The sequence below is a fragment of the Onychostruthus taczanowskii genome, unplaced genomic scaffold, assembly GCF_017590055.1.
Source record: "Onychostruthus taczanowskii isolate IOZ18803 unplaced genomic scaffold, ASM1759005v1 scaffold1, whole genome shotgun sequence".
Lineage (NCBI taxonomy): Eukaryota > Metazoa > Chordata > Aves > Passeriformes > Passeridae > Onychostruthus > Onychostruthus taczanowskii.
Window position 1 is genome coordinate 2,649,868 of NW_024496525.1, and position 14,342 is coordinate 2,664,209.

The 14,342-nt window shown below is 53.1% G+C and overlaps 1 protein-coding gene across 2 annotated transcripts in view; it reads right to left on the reverse strand.

Moving 5' to 3' along the window:
• The window catches only part of DGKZ (diacylglycerol kinase zeta), a 46,354-nt gene that overhangs the window by 28,850 nt on the left and 3,162 nt on the right, over positions 1-14,342 (reverse strand). Inside the window, exon 2 of one of the 2 annotated variants that reach the window (XM_041408732.1) lies at positions 9,882-9,980. The exons of the other annotated variant lie outside the window; for it this stretch is intronic. Coding sequence (XP_041264666.1) covers positions 9,882-9,980 — 99 coding nt within the window. The remainder of the gene's footprint in view (positions 1-9,881; positions 9,981-14,342) is intronic. 2 annotated transcript variants of the gene reach the window in all.

Sequence of the window (14,342 nt, forward strand, 5' to 3'; positions counted from 1 at the left end):
TGGCACACGCTGGATCATGTTCAGATGGCTGCCAATGAGCATCATCACCAAAAGGTATTAAAAACTGTCTGAACAAAAGAAACATATTAAAAAACACAAGCAAGAACAAAGGACGTGGCACATTGCAACAGACCCTTTTTGGCCAGCTTTAGCTCTTGGGGGAGACATATTGACCAAAGGCACCTCAAATGAGCTGAATGGCTGCTCCCGCCTACCCCAGATATTCCACCAGCACAAAGCTGCTCCACTGCTTACTGTGTTGCTGCTGTGGGCAGGAAGATCTCTTAACACAGCTTCCTTCCTTTTTGCACCAGTCTCGTGAGGAAATCTGCTACAACCTTGGTTTGACATTTATGTTTGAGCACTAGCTGGCTGCGGACCTTTTTATTGTCAGGGCTGTCTGTAAATGGCACATGGAATCAAGCTCTGACCACCCGTGGTGAAGGTTATTACAAGATTGCCATCTGACAGCCCATGACAGCAGCATGTGGCAGCTCAGATATGCTGGGTGTACATATCCCCACCTCTTGCATCTCACTTCCAACCTGAGCTCCAAATGGTGTATTTCAGGTGTGAGAGCTGCTGCTGGTGGAGCAGATGGACGAACTGCTGGGGCTGCCCATGGCTCATATGCATTAGCAGAGCTGCGTGCAGAGCAGCTGGGGAACCATGCAATAGGCAGAGAGGAGCCTGAAAAGAGCTAAGCCTTGGAAGCCCCGGTCCTAACACCAGCACATTTCTGGCATCTCCACTGTTTGTCACTGAGAAAAGATGGAGAGGAGCCAGCACCTGTGGCTGCTCTGTAGAGCACATTACTTGGCTCAGTTAAGTAAGGAGGCTGGATCGAGGCAGCCTGGCATTTGCAGGGTGCAAAGTAAGGAAGTACTGTGGCTTGTACTGGAATATCAACTCTACTTATGAACAGATACACACTGTCATTTCAATCTCCTTCTGTGAATAAGGAAGGTGAAAGCAGCTCTGGTCTGCTCATGATCTGCAATCAGAGTCTTGAAAGGTGGGGTGTTTTCTACTACCACACTCCTCAAAGCATCCTACACACCCTGCCTGGCCTCAGTGCAGAGATGCTGCTGAAGCAGGAACATGTCCCATCAATATCTAAACTCCCTTGGAAAGCACAGCAGGGATCAAAGAGGAAAAACTTGCATCTTGTAACTGCAGTGGCCATAGAGCTTGTGAATAGCTCTTATGGAGACATCTCTCCAGATATCCAGCAGTTATCCCTCATTTGGTGATGGTGGTTCCAAAACCAGACAGGCTGACTCTAAGGGCTAAACATGCAGTGTCCCCATGACATAATCTTTGCCCACATCACAAATAGAATCTGGATATTCAGCTCCACTATTCTGCTTTGCTTCGCTAGCCTTGAGCAAACTCCCATGTACCATACTTAAGAGGCTCTCTGTGATAGCCAGAGGGATCCTGTGCCATACACCCTCTTGGCCCTTCCTCCACATTATTATTCCCTTTGTGCCCCCAGCAGCCTGGTCTATTCCTGCCAGTGCCCAGAAGCAAGAGAGATCTCAGGTTACCTTCATACAGTGACAAATCTGGCACCCCTCTCCTGGCACCAAAGGAGGCAAGAGGACCCCATTGCAGGATGTTGCTGGTACTAAATGCACAAGCCTTGAGCCACAGAGAAGTCTGGACATAATAACACCATCAGCTCTTCTTGACCTTTCAGCAAACCTCCAGTTAGTCAACTGGAAAGCATTTTTTCCAACCACGGGACTACCAGGGAAACAAGTCCGAGAGCTTCGCCCTGTTCCATGACGAGTACCTGTCCTGATGGCAGCTGGCTGGATTCCTGCATCCTGGCCAGCTGTGGGTGCTGGGGAGCTGCTGTGGCACCAGAGCTGGCAGAGTGTGAGCAGAATCCCACTTCAGTTTACAAGCTGTCTTCTCCTGGCAGAGACACTTGACTCGTACAGATCAGCCAAAAGGAGAGTGTGTTATTAAAAGCCACTCCTGTGTGACAGCAGGATCTCCTGGGCTTCTGCCTCCCTGCCAGGGCACTAGAGGGACTGAGGGACCCAGGAGCACATCCAGAGAGCTGCTGCTCATTCCTACCCCGCTGGCACACCACTGGTTGCCTTCAGTCTCTGTTTCCATCACAAGCTTGCACAACCCACAATTCCCTTTCAGTGCTCTGATATTCAATCTTCCCATGTACACTACTGTCCTTACACCACCCCTGCTGTGATCCTGTCCCCGCTCTCCCGTCCTGCTTCCCACGCATCATCACCAGCCTCTCCTCTCCCTGGGGCTCCCCAGCCAGGCTTCTCTGACCTTACAAGAGCAACCTGCACAGATGAGGTCTGCTGAGGAAGGTGCCCCTGTGCCAGATGGGGAAGGGAAAATGCTGGTCAAGATGCGGCGCAGCCCTCAGGCTTTGGTTGCAGTGAGGTGTGCAGTAATCAGCAAGTTCTCATACTGTGCACTTAGCTTCTACTCAGAATTTCCATTCCAGCTGTCATCTCTCCTACCATCACACAAATAAAACAGAATCAGGAGCTCCCCCACACTGAGTCCAATATGAGCAAGGAGACGGGGCTCCCCACAGCAGGGAGGGGAGGCTCCATCCAAGCCATGAGCCTTTCAAAGCACCATGAGGAGTGATCTATGGGCTGTACTCATCTGTTTTAGGATGCATACATTTGACCTACTGCAACAAGTGCCACCACCTATATGGGCCACTTTCAGGCTTCTGAGCTGCAGGAGCATGGTACTCCCAGAACAAGAATAAGGACATCCTCAGTTGCACTGTTACCCTGCAGAGGAGGGGATTACTGCTGCAACTGTAAGGCTGCCCCTCCAAGCTGCAGAAATCAGTTTCTGATCCTAGCAGGGTACTCAGAGGGTGATACATTTCAGCTCATCTCTCAGTGAGTCCTGGGCCTGATCAAGATGAATTCAGACATCTCTGCTAGTGAGAAAGCAAGGCAAGTGCTTAGAAACTAGCTGGTGGTCAGATGCATGCAGCTGCAGAGGACCTCCCCCCAGCCCTGTGGTCCCTGAGGTCCCTGCACACGATGCATAGAGGTCCCTGTCAGGGCTACTGGGCATGGGCATGAGAGCAAGGCACCCCTGGCAATATCTAAGCATGTTTGACAACTTGCTCAGAAGACCGTCACTGTCACTGGGCACTCTGGGTGGCCAACCTGGAGGTGCCAGGACAGCATTGCTTCACAAGGGACAGGCAGCTACATCAGTGTAGACCTTCTGTATCCATCTTGTACCGGGCTGAGCAAGAGCACAACTCACAGTCAGTCAGGAGCTGGGAAGACCACAGGGAGGAGATGCAACTTCTAAGATGCTTTATTCAAATGAACAAGTTAGGGTGACAGATGCAACACCAAGGACCAGCAGCTGCCTTGGGAACGACTGTAGCAAGGCAAACACCACAGTTTGGCAGTTTGTCACAGAGGGCTTCTCCAAGTGGCAGAGCCAGGTGGAAGTACACTGCCTAGCCATGCCTGAAACAAAGCAAGGCAAAAGCCATCTCACCTTCATGCCAGGCCCTCCACAAGAAAATGCTCACATTTGGTTTTCTGAGAAGAACAGGGGCTGGGAGCAGAAAGGACTGAGACTTTTTATACAGTTCCTGGCATTTTCCCAACACACTTCTCATGGCAGCTTCATCCCACCTCACCCCCAGCTCTGCATGATGCCATGGTGCCATCTCCTTTGTCACCACCTTCTCAGGGCAAATGTGAGATCTGTTTTAAGGCACATCTGCCAGAGTAGCTCAGATCCTCCACAGAGACTTCATAAAGTGAAGAGTTTGCCAGCCCTAACATTCAGAGTAATGTTCCCATTACAACAATGTGATTTCCTTCCCAAAATCCATGGAAGACAGTGTTTTATCTTAATTTAAACCAAAACCATCTCCTTGGAGCCTCCTGGGCTGACTTTGGGCATTTATATCCCTTGACAACTTTCCACCATCATAATGTTATGAAGTTTATATGCCACTACAGTAAATAATCTGCCTCCCGGCAATCAAGAAACCTGACAGCACTGATGTAAACAATCTGTTGCTGCATTTGGCTGAGGAGCCGAACAGCAAGACTGACAGCCTTGAGCCATGAATTAACCAGGGCTGAAACGCAGAGGATGAGCCACCACCGTCACCCATGGTGCTGGGGCCGAGGCTGAGCAGGGGCTGGGGGAGAGGCTGGCCACACAGTTTCTATTTTGGTCCCATCAGCAGGACTAGCGATGCAGGCTGGGAAGGAGTTGGAGAGTTTTGTTCTCTCTCTCTGAGCTTCCTTTCCAGAGTGACATGCTTGAAGCCAAGCAGCGGGGGCCTCAGCCAGGGTGTGCTGGCGGTTTAGGTACTCAGACCATGGTTGCTTTTGCAGATTGCCATTATCAGACCCAGTGGTGGTCCCCTCGTTCAGTACACACAGCTCTGTTCCTCACAAGGAGGGACATACTATTTAAAGGGTGGCCAGTCCCAGAGCCCAGCTGTTGGATCCAAACTCCCAGAGCAGCCCCAGAGTTTTTCCCAACTCACAAGGACAAAATCCTGGCACAGAAATTACTACTGGCCACAGTGCTGCCCCAGGCAGGGCAATACACAGTGTCTGCCCGGGGCAGCAGCTCCAGGGAGGAGGAGATAAACCTTGTGTAACAACAAAGCTGCAGTGTGGCAGATACAGACACATGCAGTGATTCCCAGGGCTACTAAGTCTCTGCACCTCCCAAAGCAAAGTCAGGAAAACCTCAGGCACTCCACAACACGCACTGATCATTGATCAGAAAGATGGGAATCACATGCCTCCCTCCAGCCCACAGCAGGGATCAGGAAGGGTATCCCACTGCTCCCGGCATAAGCAGGGAATCACAGTGCCACCAGCACCAGAGGATATGCCAGGAGTTCACAAATCTGTCCTGCTTTCCTAAACTACCCCAAAGCAAAGTGACTGAGGACTGAGGGTCCTGGCAAGGCACAGCCTAGCTCCCTGTCCTCTGCCACCTGCAGATTTCCTGCTGCCACCCCCATGCCACACGGACTGTCAGGACAAAAGCAGCAGGATGGGTGGCTGGAAATACACCACTGGCAGGGCAACGCCACAGAAACAGCAGCCAGGCACCACTGAGTGCCACGGTGGCTGTGTTTTGCAGACCCCTCGCCTGAGCCCTGGGGACTGCTGTGGATCGGCTTTGCTCCAGGCTCTGGCAGCAAACAGCGCTCGACAGAAGCAAAGCTCAGGGTCTTGGGGATGACTCTGGGGTCTGCTTCTCCTGCCCTTCACAGTGGTCTGGAACCAAATGCCATACCTACAAACTAAGGGCTGTCTCTCAACCCAGGTCCCCTCCCATCCCCCACCCAGCACAAACAAAAGCATCAAGCGCGAGGGAGAGGGAGGAGCAGGACAAAGAAAGGGGAGATAGTGGGAAAAAGCCCCCGTGACCTGATCCGGAGCGGTGCAGGGGTCCTGCAGGTGCCGAGTGGGTGGCAGTGGCTGTACCGCAGCAGCGGGCCAGCCCTCCCCTACTAAGTCCTAGTTTGGAGAGAGTGCTTGGCTTCTCCCTCCGCTCCTCCCCACGCTGCTCTCGTTAAAATAGCCAACTGCACTTCCTCTCCGAGCAGCCCCGAGGCTGGCTCGCCCCCAGCCGTAGGCGCATGCACCACAGCGGGCCCGGAAAGAGAGGGGTCCCCACGGAGCCAGCTGCTCTCCAAACACTCAACTGCGGCTCGGGGATGGCGCAGCTTCCCTGGCAGCGGCAGCAGGAGGACATGGGGAGAACGCGCCAAGTGGCGATTCTCTCCTGACTCCTTGGAAGTTGGATAAAGGGGTCTGCATGGCTGAAGAGAGTCAGGCTGCCAGCCACACAGAGCCTGTCTTCATGCACAGGAGGTAACTTGCTTCTGAGTTAGTCTTTGGTCCAGGCAGGCTACACAGATGTCTCAGGAGCTTTGTGTCCTCCCTCATCGTGAAAATCCTCCACGGGACCTCTCACAGCCAGGCTGGGGACTTCCCCGTCATGCTTCACCACTATCCGGGTTCCCCAGCTGCCTCTAGGGATCTGCTCACAGCCAAACACAACCCATCTCTCTTTTGGGGCCACAAAACCCGTCTCCTCTTTGGTCTTTGCAGAGAGGAAGGGAAGGTCACGCCAAAGGCCAGCTCACTCTACGATGCGTCACCAGCTATTGTTATTTCGCTCATTTACCCAGGCGACGAGAGCCCATACACAGGCCATAGTGAGTGAGTCAGTGCAGGAGGCTGCAGCTGAGATCTTGTCCTCTCACACCCTGCCCCCTCCTGCCTGCCCCTTTCCCTCGCCTACATGTCATGGCTAAAATTAGACAGCTCTTCTCCTCTGTGTGTAGGAATGTGTGTGTGTTTGGACGGTGCCCAGTGCTCCTTGGGGCCTGGAGCGGGACTACAGTAACACAATCATAACAAAATGTCACAGAGGCTGCAGCCAGTGTGGCAAAGGCAGCCAGCTGCCTTCCCCGATGGGTGTCGCCATCAAAGCCATTCATAGAGGGTAGCCGGCCCAAAGGCTGAGCTACCCCCATTGCTGTCATCTCCACCATGGCACAAAGAGCAACTGGCCTTTGTGAATCAGTGGGAGAGAGGGGTGGGGAGGACACATGAGCGAACCCATCCATTGCCAAAGTTGCTGAGGATTTCATTCAGCCCTTTTCTCACAACACCAGAGGAAAGGGAGCTGGAGATACCCAGGGCAGGCAGGAGGTGTTCACCTGGGTCAGTCCTCTCTGCGCTCAAAACTGCTAGCTGATGAAGGATGGAAGGTTCTGCCTCCTTCCCTACACAGGGTATCTACACATCCTTCAGAATTCCCTTCCCACTGCCAGGAAAGAGCCAGCTGCCACTAGTGGTCAAGCAGGTCCCAGCACTGTTACAGCTATGCTGCCAGGTGCAGAAGGGTCTCTAGGAACAGGCCCCAGTCCGTCATTGTTAAGACTCACTTACTGGGACTGGCAGGATGTTTTATCAAAGAGAAAATTTAGAATGTGTAGCAAGTAGTCAATCATTCAGAGCAAAGTAGCCTGATAAGAGATATGTGTGGTTCCTCGCCAGCCCCACCTCCAGCCAAGGAACCTTAGCACAGAATCACAGAATGATTTGGATTGGAAGAGACTTTAAAGGGTATCTTGTTGCAATCCCACTATCATAGTCAGGAACACCTTCCACTAGACCAGGTTGCTCAGAGCCCCATCCAACCTGGCCTTGAACTCTTCCAGGGAGGGTTCAAGCTTTCAGCTTGTCTCCAACTGCTCCATGCCCACCCTGCTCTTCCTGTCCCCTATGGTCTATGCATAGCGGAGACTCCTGCTGATACCACTTGCTGCTCCTCACAGTCACCACAATCCTATCTCCCTCCTGGGCTGGCAGGACCTAGACTGACAAATGGAAACAGCCATTTTTTCCAATGGAAACACCATGGAACGGTGACTACAGTGGATTCCAGGTGGCCCCAAAATCCCTTCCAAATCAATCTGACCACCAAGAGACCAGGGCACTAATTCTCCAAGTCCCTGGAGGCAGCAGGACCAGGAAGTCTAAGAGCCCTCTCCTCAAGTTCAGTCATGCAAACCTTGCTGCCATTCTCCTCCTACTCCCGCGACTTAGTAAGCCCTCAGCCTGTTAACATGCAGACAAATGAATGGGTTGTGATGGAGACCAGCAGCTCCCAATGCTGCTGTCACAGGTTTCAGTCTGCTGTGTTCAAGCAGAAACCACTGCTCCAGGCCAAGAAGCTCCCCAGGCCCACGCAGCCCTGAGCAAGACTTTCCATGTGAGGAGATCCTGGTCCCACGCACCTGAAACCACATCACAAGTAGCAGCCCCTGCAGTTGTCTGCAAGGGGGAGAACTGCTCAGCATCCCTGAGAAACCCAGTCCCCAGTGATCTCTCTACACCACAAAGCCTGAGACAGGAAAGACACCTCCCAAGCCTTCATCATGACCCTGTGACTAAGCAAAGCACATGCTGGCATGCCACACAAGTGGCATTTGTTAACTGTGACCTTGTTACTGGCATAATGTCTAACCTTTGGTTTCACTTTTTCACCTCATGGCAGCAAGTGACTAAGTCTTTTTCTCCCGCACCTCACATCAAAATTGAAATAACTCCTTTTTATAATGTAACTCTATTATTTCTTGGCTTTGCTGAATGTCAGCTTGTCCCACTGCAACAAATGGGAGGGCAGGAGTAAAACTTGGGGTTTTTTCTCCTCCACTCTTTTTGTTCTAAATGCTCTCAGCATATCTGGTCTTATGTGCTTCCTTTTCTTCTTTCATCTTAACATCCCCACATCTGCCAGAACCACTGATGGGATTTTTTCTCTCATCATCCTTCAGAGAGGGGAAGAAGCAATGCCCATGCAGAGAGCAGACCACTGTCCCCCTCTGTGGAATGGACTAGCACTTTAGCACAGACCAGTAACACAGGGCTGCCCTTGCTCTGCTTCCCGAGTCTCTCAGCTCCTCCTCTCATGCCCACAGAGACACTGGGTGCTCCAGAGACTTGCTGTGTGGGAGGAGTGACCCAAACTCCAGGTGCAGAAGCTGGGTGGCTGCCATTATGAGGCTCTGTGTGGTACCAGGGCACGCAAGCCTGTGCAGTGGGGAGTTGGCTGACAGCTGCCTTGGCTGGAGGCTTGCCTCTGAGCATCAGCTAGCCCACAGCAGCAGCTGACCAGTTTAAGCCATCAAGCTCACCAGCCACTTCAACCACAACAGCATAAAAAAAGCTCTATGCAGATGCTTTGCCAATCCCTTTTTTGCAGAAGGGAGGAAAGCAAAACCAGGAGCGATGAGTCAAGGCCAGCAACCCTGCAGAAGGGACATGTCACAACACCCAGCTGAAGTCAGCTGCAGGGAAAGGGCTGGGGTTGCACAGCAGAGCACCAGAGCTCCAAAGAGCGACCGTGCCCTCTGGTGTTCAACCCATGGCTCTTTGGACCTCTCCAACTTATTCGCCTCCCCTCTGAAGAGCACTAACTGGCCACACGGCCTCTTGCTCCCAACACCACCAACCACAGAACTCCCAAGCAGCCCTGGGACAAGATTTTTGTGTCTACAATATCAGACAAACAAGAGACTGTGTGGCAAACTCAGTAAGGCCCAGGATGCCATGCAGAGAAACTGTGTAGCAGAAGCCAGGAAGAGCAGTAAGGGTCTTCTGCTGCGGCACTCACACACGTGCAGCCAAATCCTGACCAGGCTGATGTGCTGCTCTACAAAGACCAAGGCATTGGGAGACCAGGAATGGAACCCAGGACTTGTCCCTACCTCCACATCTGCTCAGGAGCACTTGTGAACGAGGTAATGGCTCCCAACACCATGGCTAGCCTAGGAACTGGCTCCCACACAGCAACTACATCCCAGCAATGATGATTGTCTCCCAGGCCCTGTTTTTCCACCATTTCTGGCAGTCATAGCCTTACTGAATTTCAGACTGCTTCAGCTAAATTTTATTATTTATTATTATTTAATTTAGTCATTTAGCTAAACCACCCTCAGTGCTGTCACCTTAGGTCTTCCAAGCATTCAGCATGCACTGGGTCTAGGTGCTCATGCCCACACTGGCTAGGACATAAAGGAGGAAGAGCTCAACTGACCTTCGATCCAAACTCCAGCAAAACAGAAGCTGCCATGTTAGTTGATCAAAGTCCAGTAGCAAGCTGCTGTCTAGAACAAAGTTAGTGACACAGGCATGAGGCAAGCAGACCGGCTTTTGGTGGCCTTGGTTAGTACAGACACATGAGGGTGAAGTGGGGTGAGATGTGGGTGGGAGGGAGGAGAGCTTTTAAAAAGAAATGTTGCAGCAGCTGCTGGGACTGCACAGCCTGTGCAAGGCAATAAAAATACCACATACTTATACACCGCTGGCCGGTGCTTTATCCTCCTGGATCCCCATCGGTTGGGCTGGCTGCCCTGGAGACAAGGGAAGACACCTTTGTGGGGCAGGTGGAGTCTAGGGACATAAAGAGAGTGCTCAGCAAGCCATGAACACGCCTGGCTGCTCAGCACACGGCACTATCCTCCCCCACCCCAGTTTTGCTGCCCCAGTGCCATCTCTCCACCACATGCTCTCCCCTTGCCTTGGCACTTGCAGATCGCAGGGGCTCCAATGGCACCTGGGCCACCACCCATGCTGTCAGCCATGGAGGTCAATGCAGGCAACTCGCCCATGAAGCTGGAGTCAGCAATGCTGTTTTTCCCTAAAGAGCCAGTCAGCAAACATGAAGCACCACACTCCTACATCTGGGATGCTAACCCAGCCCAGTTCAGACCCAGCCAACTTCCCACCTCCAGCCCAACCCAGGCAGCTGCAAGAGAGCACACAACTCAGGAACCAGCGCCAGGCTGGCACAGAAAGGGAGCCCCGCTTCCCTTCATCCTTCCCTGTGCTGGCTTGGCTCCTGGCTGCTTTCTTTTACTTCAACTGCTGGGTCCAGGCATGGATTTGAATTTCAAATAAATCATGAAGGCATTCTCCATGCCTTGCACAGAGAAGCATTGTTTGGGCAGGGCAGAGTGGTTCACCTGTTCCCAACTCTCTGGCCCTTGTGCACAGGCACCAACCCTTAGGAGCCCCAACTACCACCAGCCAGGGGCTGTGTAGCAAAGCTCTTCGCGACCCAGTGTAGATGGGAAGTGTCATTCTTGGGACCCCTCCACCACATCTGCTTCCTCACTCATTGAAACAACAAGAAAACTTGAGGGCGGGTAACACTGTTTGAGCTCAGGTGGGGAATCCTCAACCTCTGCTGGAAAATCTCCTGGCCCCATGCTGACCTGCAACCCTGCCAGGAGTTGAACTGGGGAGCAGGATACCTCCTTCCATGCATCCTGGCAGCTCTGACAGGACAGAAGCCCTGTAGCTTCATAACCCTGCCATCTGCCAGCCTCACACCGGTGCAAGGTCTCTGCAGAGAACACCCACCCCACCCCCTGCTACACTTCAGCAGTGACAGCACTTCTGCCATGTGCTAGCTGCCAGAGTACCCCACACGATGTCCTCTCCTGTGGTGACCTCGAGCTTGGGCAGTAAGAGGCTTAGCCCTGGATCTGCGAGGCTCCTGGCCAGAGCCAGGGTAGCAAGGCAGGATGATGTACAGATAATCGGACCAAGTGGGAACTTTCACATGGAGGGGATGGTACGTGGCCATCTGCATTGCCCTGTGCTCCCTCTCAGGCCACAGCCAGAGGCTGGGAGCTCAGGAGGAGGCTACAAGCCATCTTATGTACTTCTATCCCGTGATTCTCTATCCTCATCCCGTTGGAGAGTCCTGCCCTAGAGTGGAGACGGGGCCCTCCACAGCCAGTGGGGAGCAGGCAGCAAGGAGTCCCCCTGCTCTCTGGCTCTGGATCCACACCTGGGCTGACAATGACAAGCGAGGCTGTTTGGCACACACGTTTCCTGTGGAAGCCAAGCTGCACCAAAACAATGGGAAAACCTTCTGCAAGAAGGTTCTATGTTAGTTGCCCTGACTTCCTGGGCCAGCCAGATGGGACACATGACTTTCTTCAAAGCCATAGCATGTGCTGGAGCCAGGGCTGCTCCCCCCTGCAATGAGATGAGATGCTGCTGGGAAGCAGGGAAAGGAAGAGAGGGTGAGTGGAGCCAGGAAGAAGGCAAAGCTAATAAGCTCTTGCCTACTGGTGCTGGGTGGGATTTTCACACCCTGGCTGGGTGCCCCCACGTGTGGCTGGGACTAGAGCCTGCCACAAGCTGGCATCATGCCATAATGTCAGGGAGCCAGCAACAGCCCATGAGACATGCCAAAGGAATCTCCCACCAACACGGGGCACATAGAGGACAGGGCAGCAGCCAAAGGATGGGACTACGTCCAGCCAGACCTCCTTTTGCTCCCAGAGTGGGGCTTTTCCACCAGTGCCATGTACCTGCCACCCTGCATGCACAGCTTGGGCAGCATCCTGCAGTCCCCCCATAGACAGGTCTCCAGTTCTCACAGCTGGGCAGGGCTTCTCTGAGGTGGGGCATGCTTAGCTCATTTCCCCAGGCCCTGAACCACTGGGAAGGGCTGACAGCCGTCAGCTGGGCAAAGCTCAGCCAGGCTATTTCCAGGCACGGGAGCAATGGTCACAGGTAGAAACTAGAACTGACAGGCTAACCCAGACAGCACAACCTGCCCGGCAGCCAGGGCTGAGACAGGAGACCCATTAACTCCTACTCTCTGGGAGCGAAGGGAGCAGAAAGAGATCCTCTCAGCTGGTCATCCTGGCACAATGAGGAAGAGCTTCCCCTGGGGCAGAGCTCACAGTTCACTACAGAATTAGCACCCTAAGGCATCAACCCCTAAACTGCAGGCAGGAGGAGAACAGCACTGGGTGTAACACATACACGTCTGGTGTGAACAGGACTCCATCCCTACTGGGCTCTAGCCTGGCCAAAGCAGCCTCACTGCTTGCCTTGGCAGAGCTTCACCCTCCACCTGAAGTCCTGATGGGGAGAAGAAAGCCTCCCAGCTCCCAAACATCGGCTGCAGCTGCTGCTGGATCTGCAGGTTGCAACAGAAACACAGAGTATACTTTTGTATTACTGGAGAGCTGGCCTAGAGAAAGCTCTTGAACTCAGGATTGCAAAGAGCCACTTATTATCCCCAGAGCCTGGTGCCAGCTTAAGAACCAGCAAGACAGGTTTCCCCTATTTCCACGTCTAGCCTGTGTTGCCAAGACAGATCTGCACCAGAGTCTCTACCTCCAAAAGTCTCCAGCAGAAGCCATTCACCTGCCAATACTGCATGTCTTCCAAAAAAAGATTGTTTGTGGGCCCAAGGAGTCTTAGCCTGCAGCCCTCACTCTACTCTTGAACTCAGCATCTCAAAGTCAGCACTGGTTTAAAAGAACCCGCAAGCAAGCGAATGCATGCCTGAGAGATAACTCAGGAGCTTCAGCTCACAGAGTCACCTGGGGAAAAGAAAATAGAGCTCCACTAAGAGCAGAGCTGCAAGTTAAATTTAGAGGCTTTGCCAAGTCTCTGGGGAGATTGTCTGCTCCCCAGGCACTGCATGATGATGAGTGAAGGAAATTCTACACTGCGACTCCCACCACCTGCCAGAGCTCAGGTTGCCCTTCGCGAGAGCATCGCCCTCATTGCCGAGGGCTGGCCTCCCCTTACCAGCACCTCCTTAGTTCCCAAGAGAACTCACACAATCAAACAGCTCTCAAACTCCCCTTGCTTGCACTACCCACAGCTCTGCCTCTCCCCTCTCAACACCATATCCTTGCAAAGACCTGTCTCCACTCTCAGTGCCTGACTCTTCCTATTGTTTTTGTTCAAAGGAGGGAAGTGATCCCTCATCCTTCCTCCTTTCAGCCCCTTGAGGAGATTACAGTGTTTCCTGGAAAGGATGCTCCAACTCCTAAGAAGATTAGTGGAAGGTGTCCCTGCCCATGGTGGGGGGGTTGGAACTGGATGATCTTTAAAGTCCCTTCCAACCTAAACCATTCTATGATGCTAAAATTAAAGGTCCTGACACCTTCTCTGAGCAGGCACATGTCACTGCAGCAGTCCCTGCTATGATCTTTGGAAGCTGCCAGTGGGTGCTTGGGACTGGAGAGACAAGGAAAGTGGCAGGGAGGGTCCACACCATGGAGGACCTCACCCTCTGGAAGCAGTCAGACCCTCCCATGCTGATCCTTCCCTGACCCATCTCACAGCCCCACTGTGAGCTGGCAGCTGTCCCAGCCTGGCTCTGCTGTGAGGCTGCATTGGCTGCCAACAGGTATGACTGCTCAGCATGCCCAGTGCTTTATTTTCCCCCCAGAAAAAAAAGTCCCTGAGCAGATATCATAGAGCAAACTCAGGATCAGAAACAGCTCTCTCAGCACTTCTCATCTGCCCTGCAAACAAGCCCAAGCATCACTGCAGGGGACAGCTGGGGATTCCCACAGGTGACACTGGCCCAGGCCCAGACAAAGCTACCCAGCCACCACCTCTGAGCAGGATGTGGAACAGAGGCTGGAGGGTTTCAGAGCTTGAGGCATACAAAATCTGCATGCATGGAGGAGAACTAGGAAGATGATTGCTCAACAGCTAGCTGGCAGCAAGGTGCTTTGTGAAAAAGCTTGTCCCAAGGGAAACACTGCTGTCAGCCTGCCAGAGCACAAACTTCAGGCTCCTCACTACCATCTGGTCTTCCCCCAGGGCACCTGGGCCTTACACCACTGCACAGCCTCTCTGCCGCACCTGCACGGGGGAAAGTGGGTGCAAGGGCCAGCAGCTTCGCGGGCACCCCCCACACAGCAGGGATGGGGAAGGCTGGGCTGCTGTCCCAGTGGTACATCATTCTCAGCTTTCACATAGATG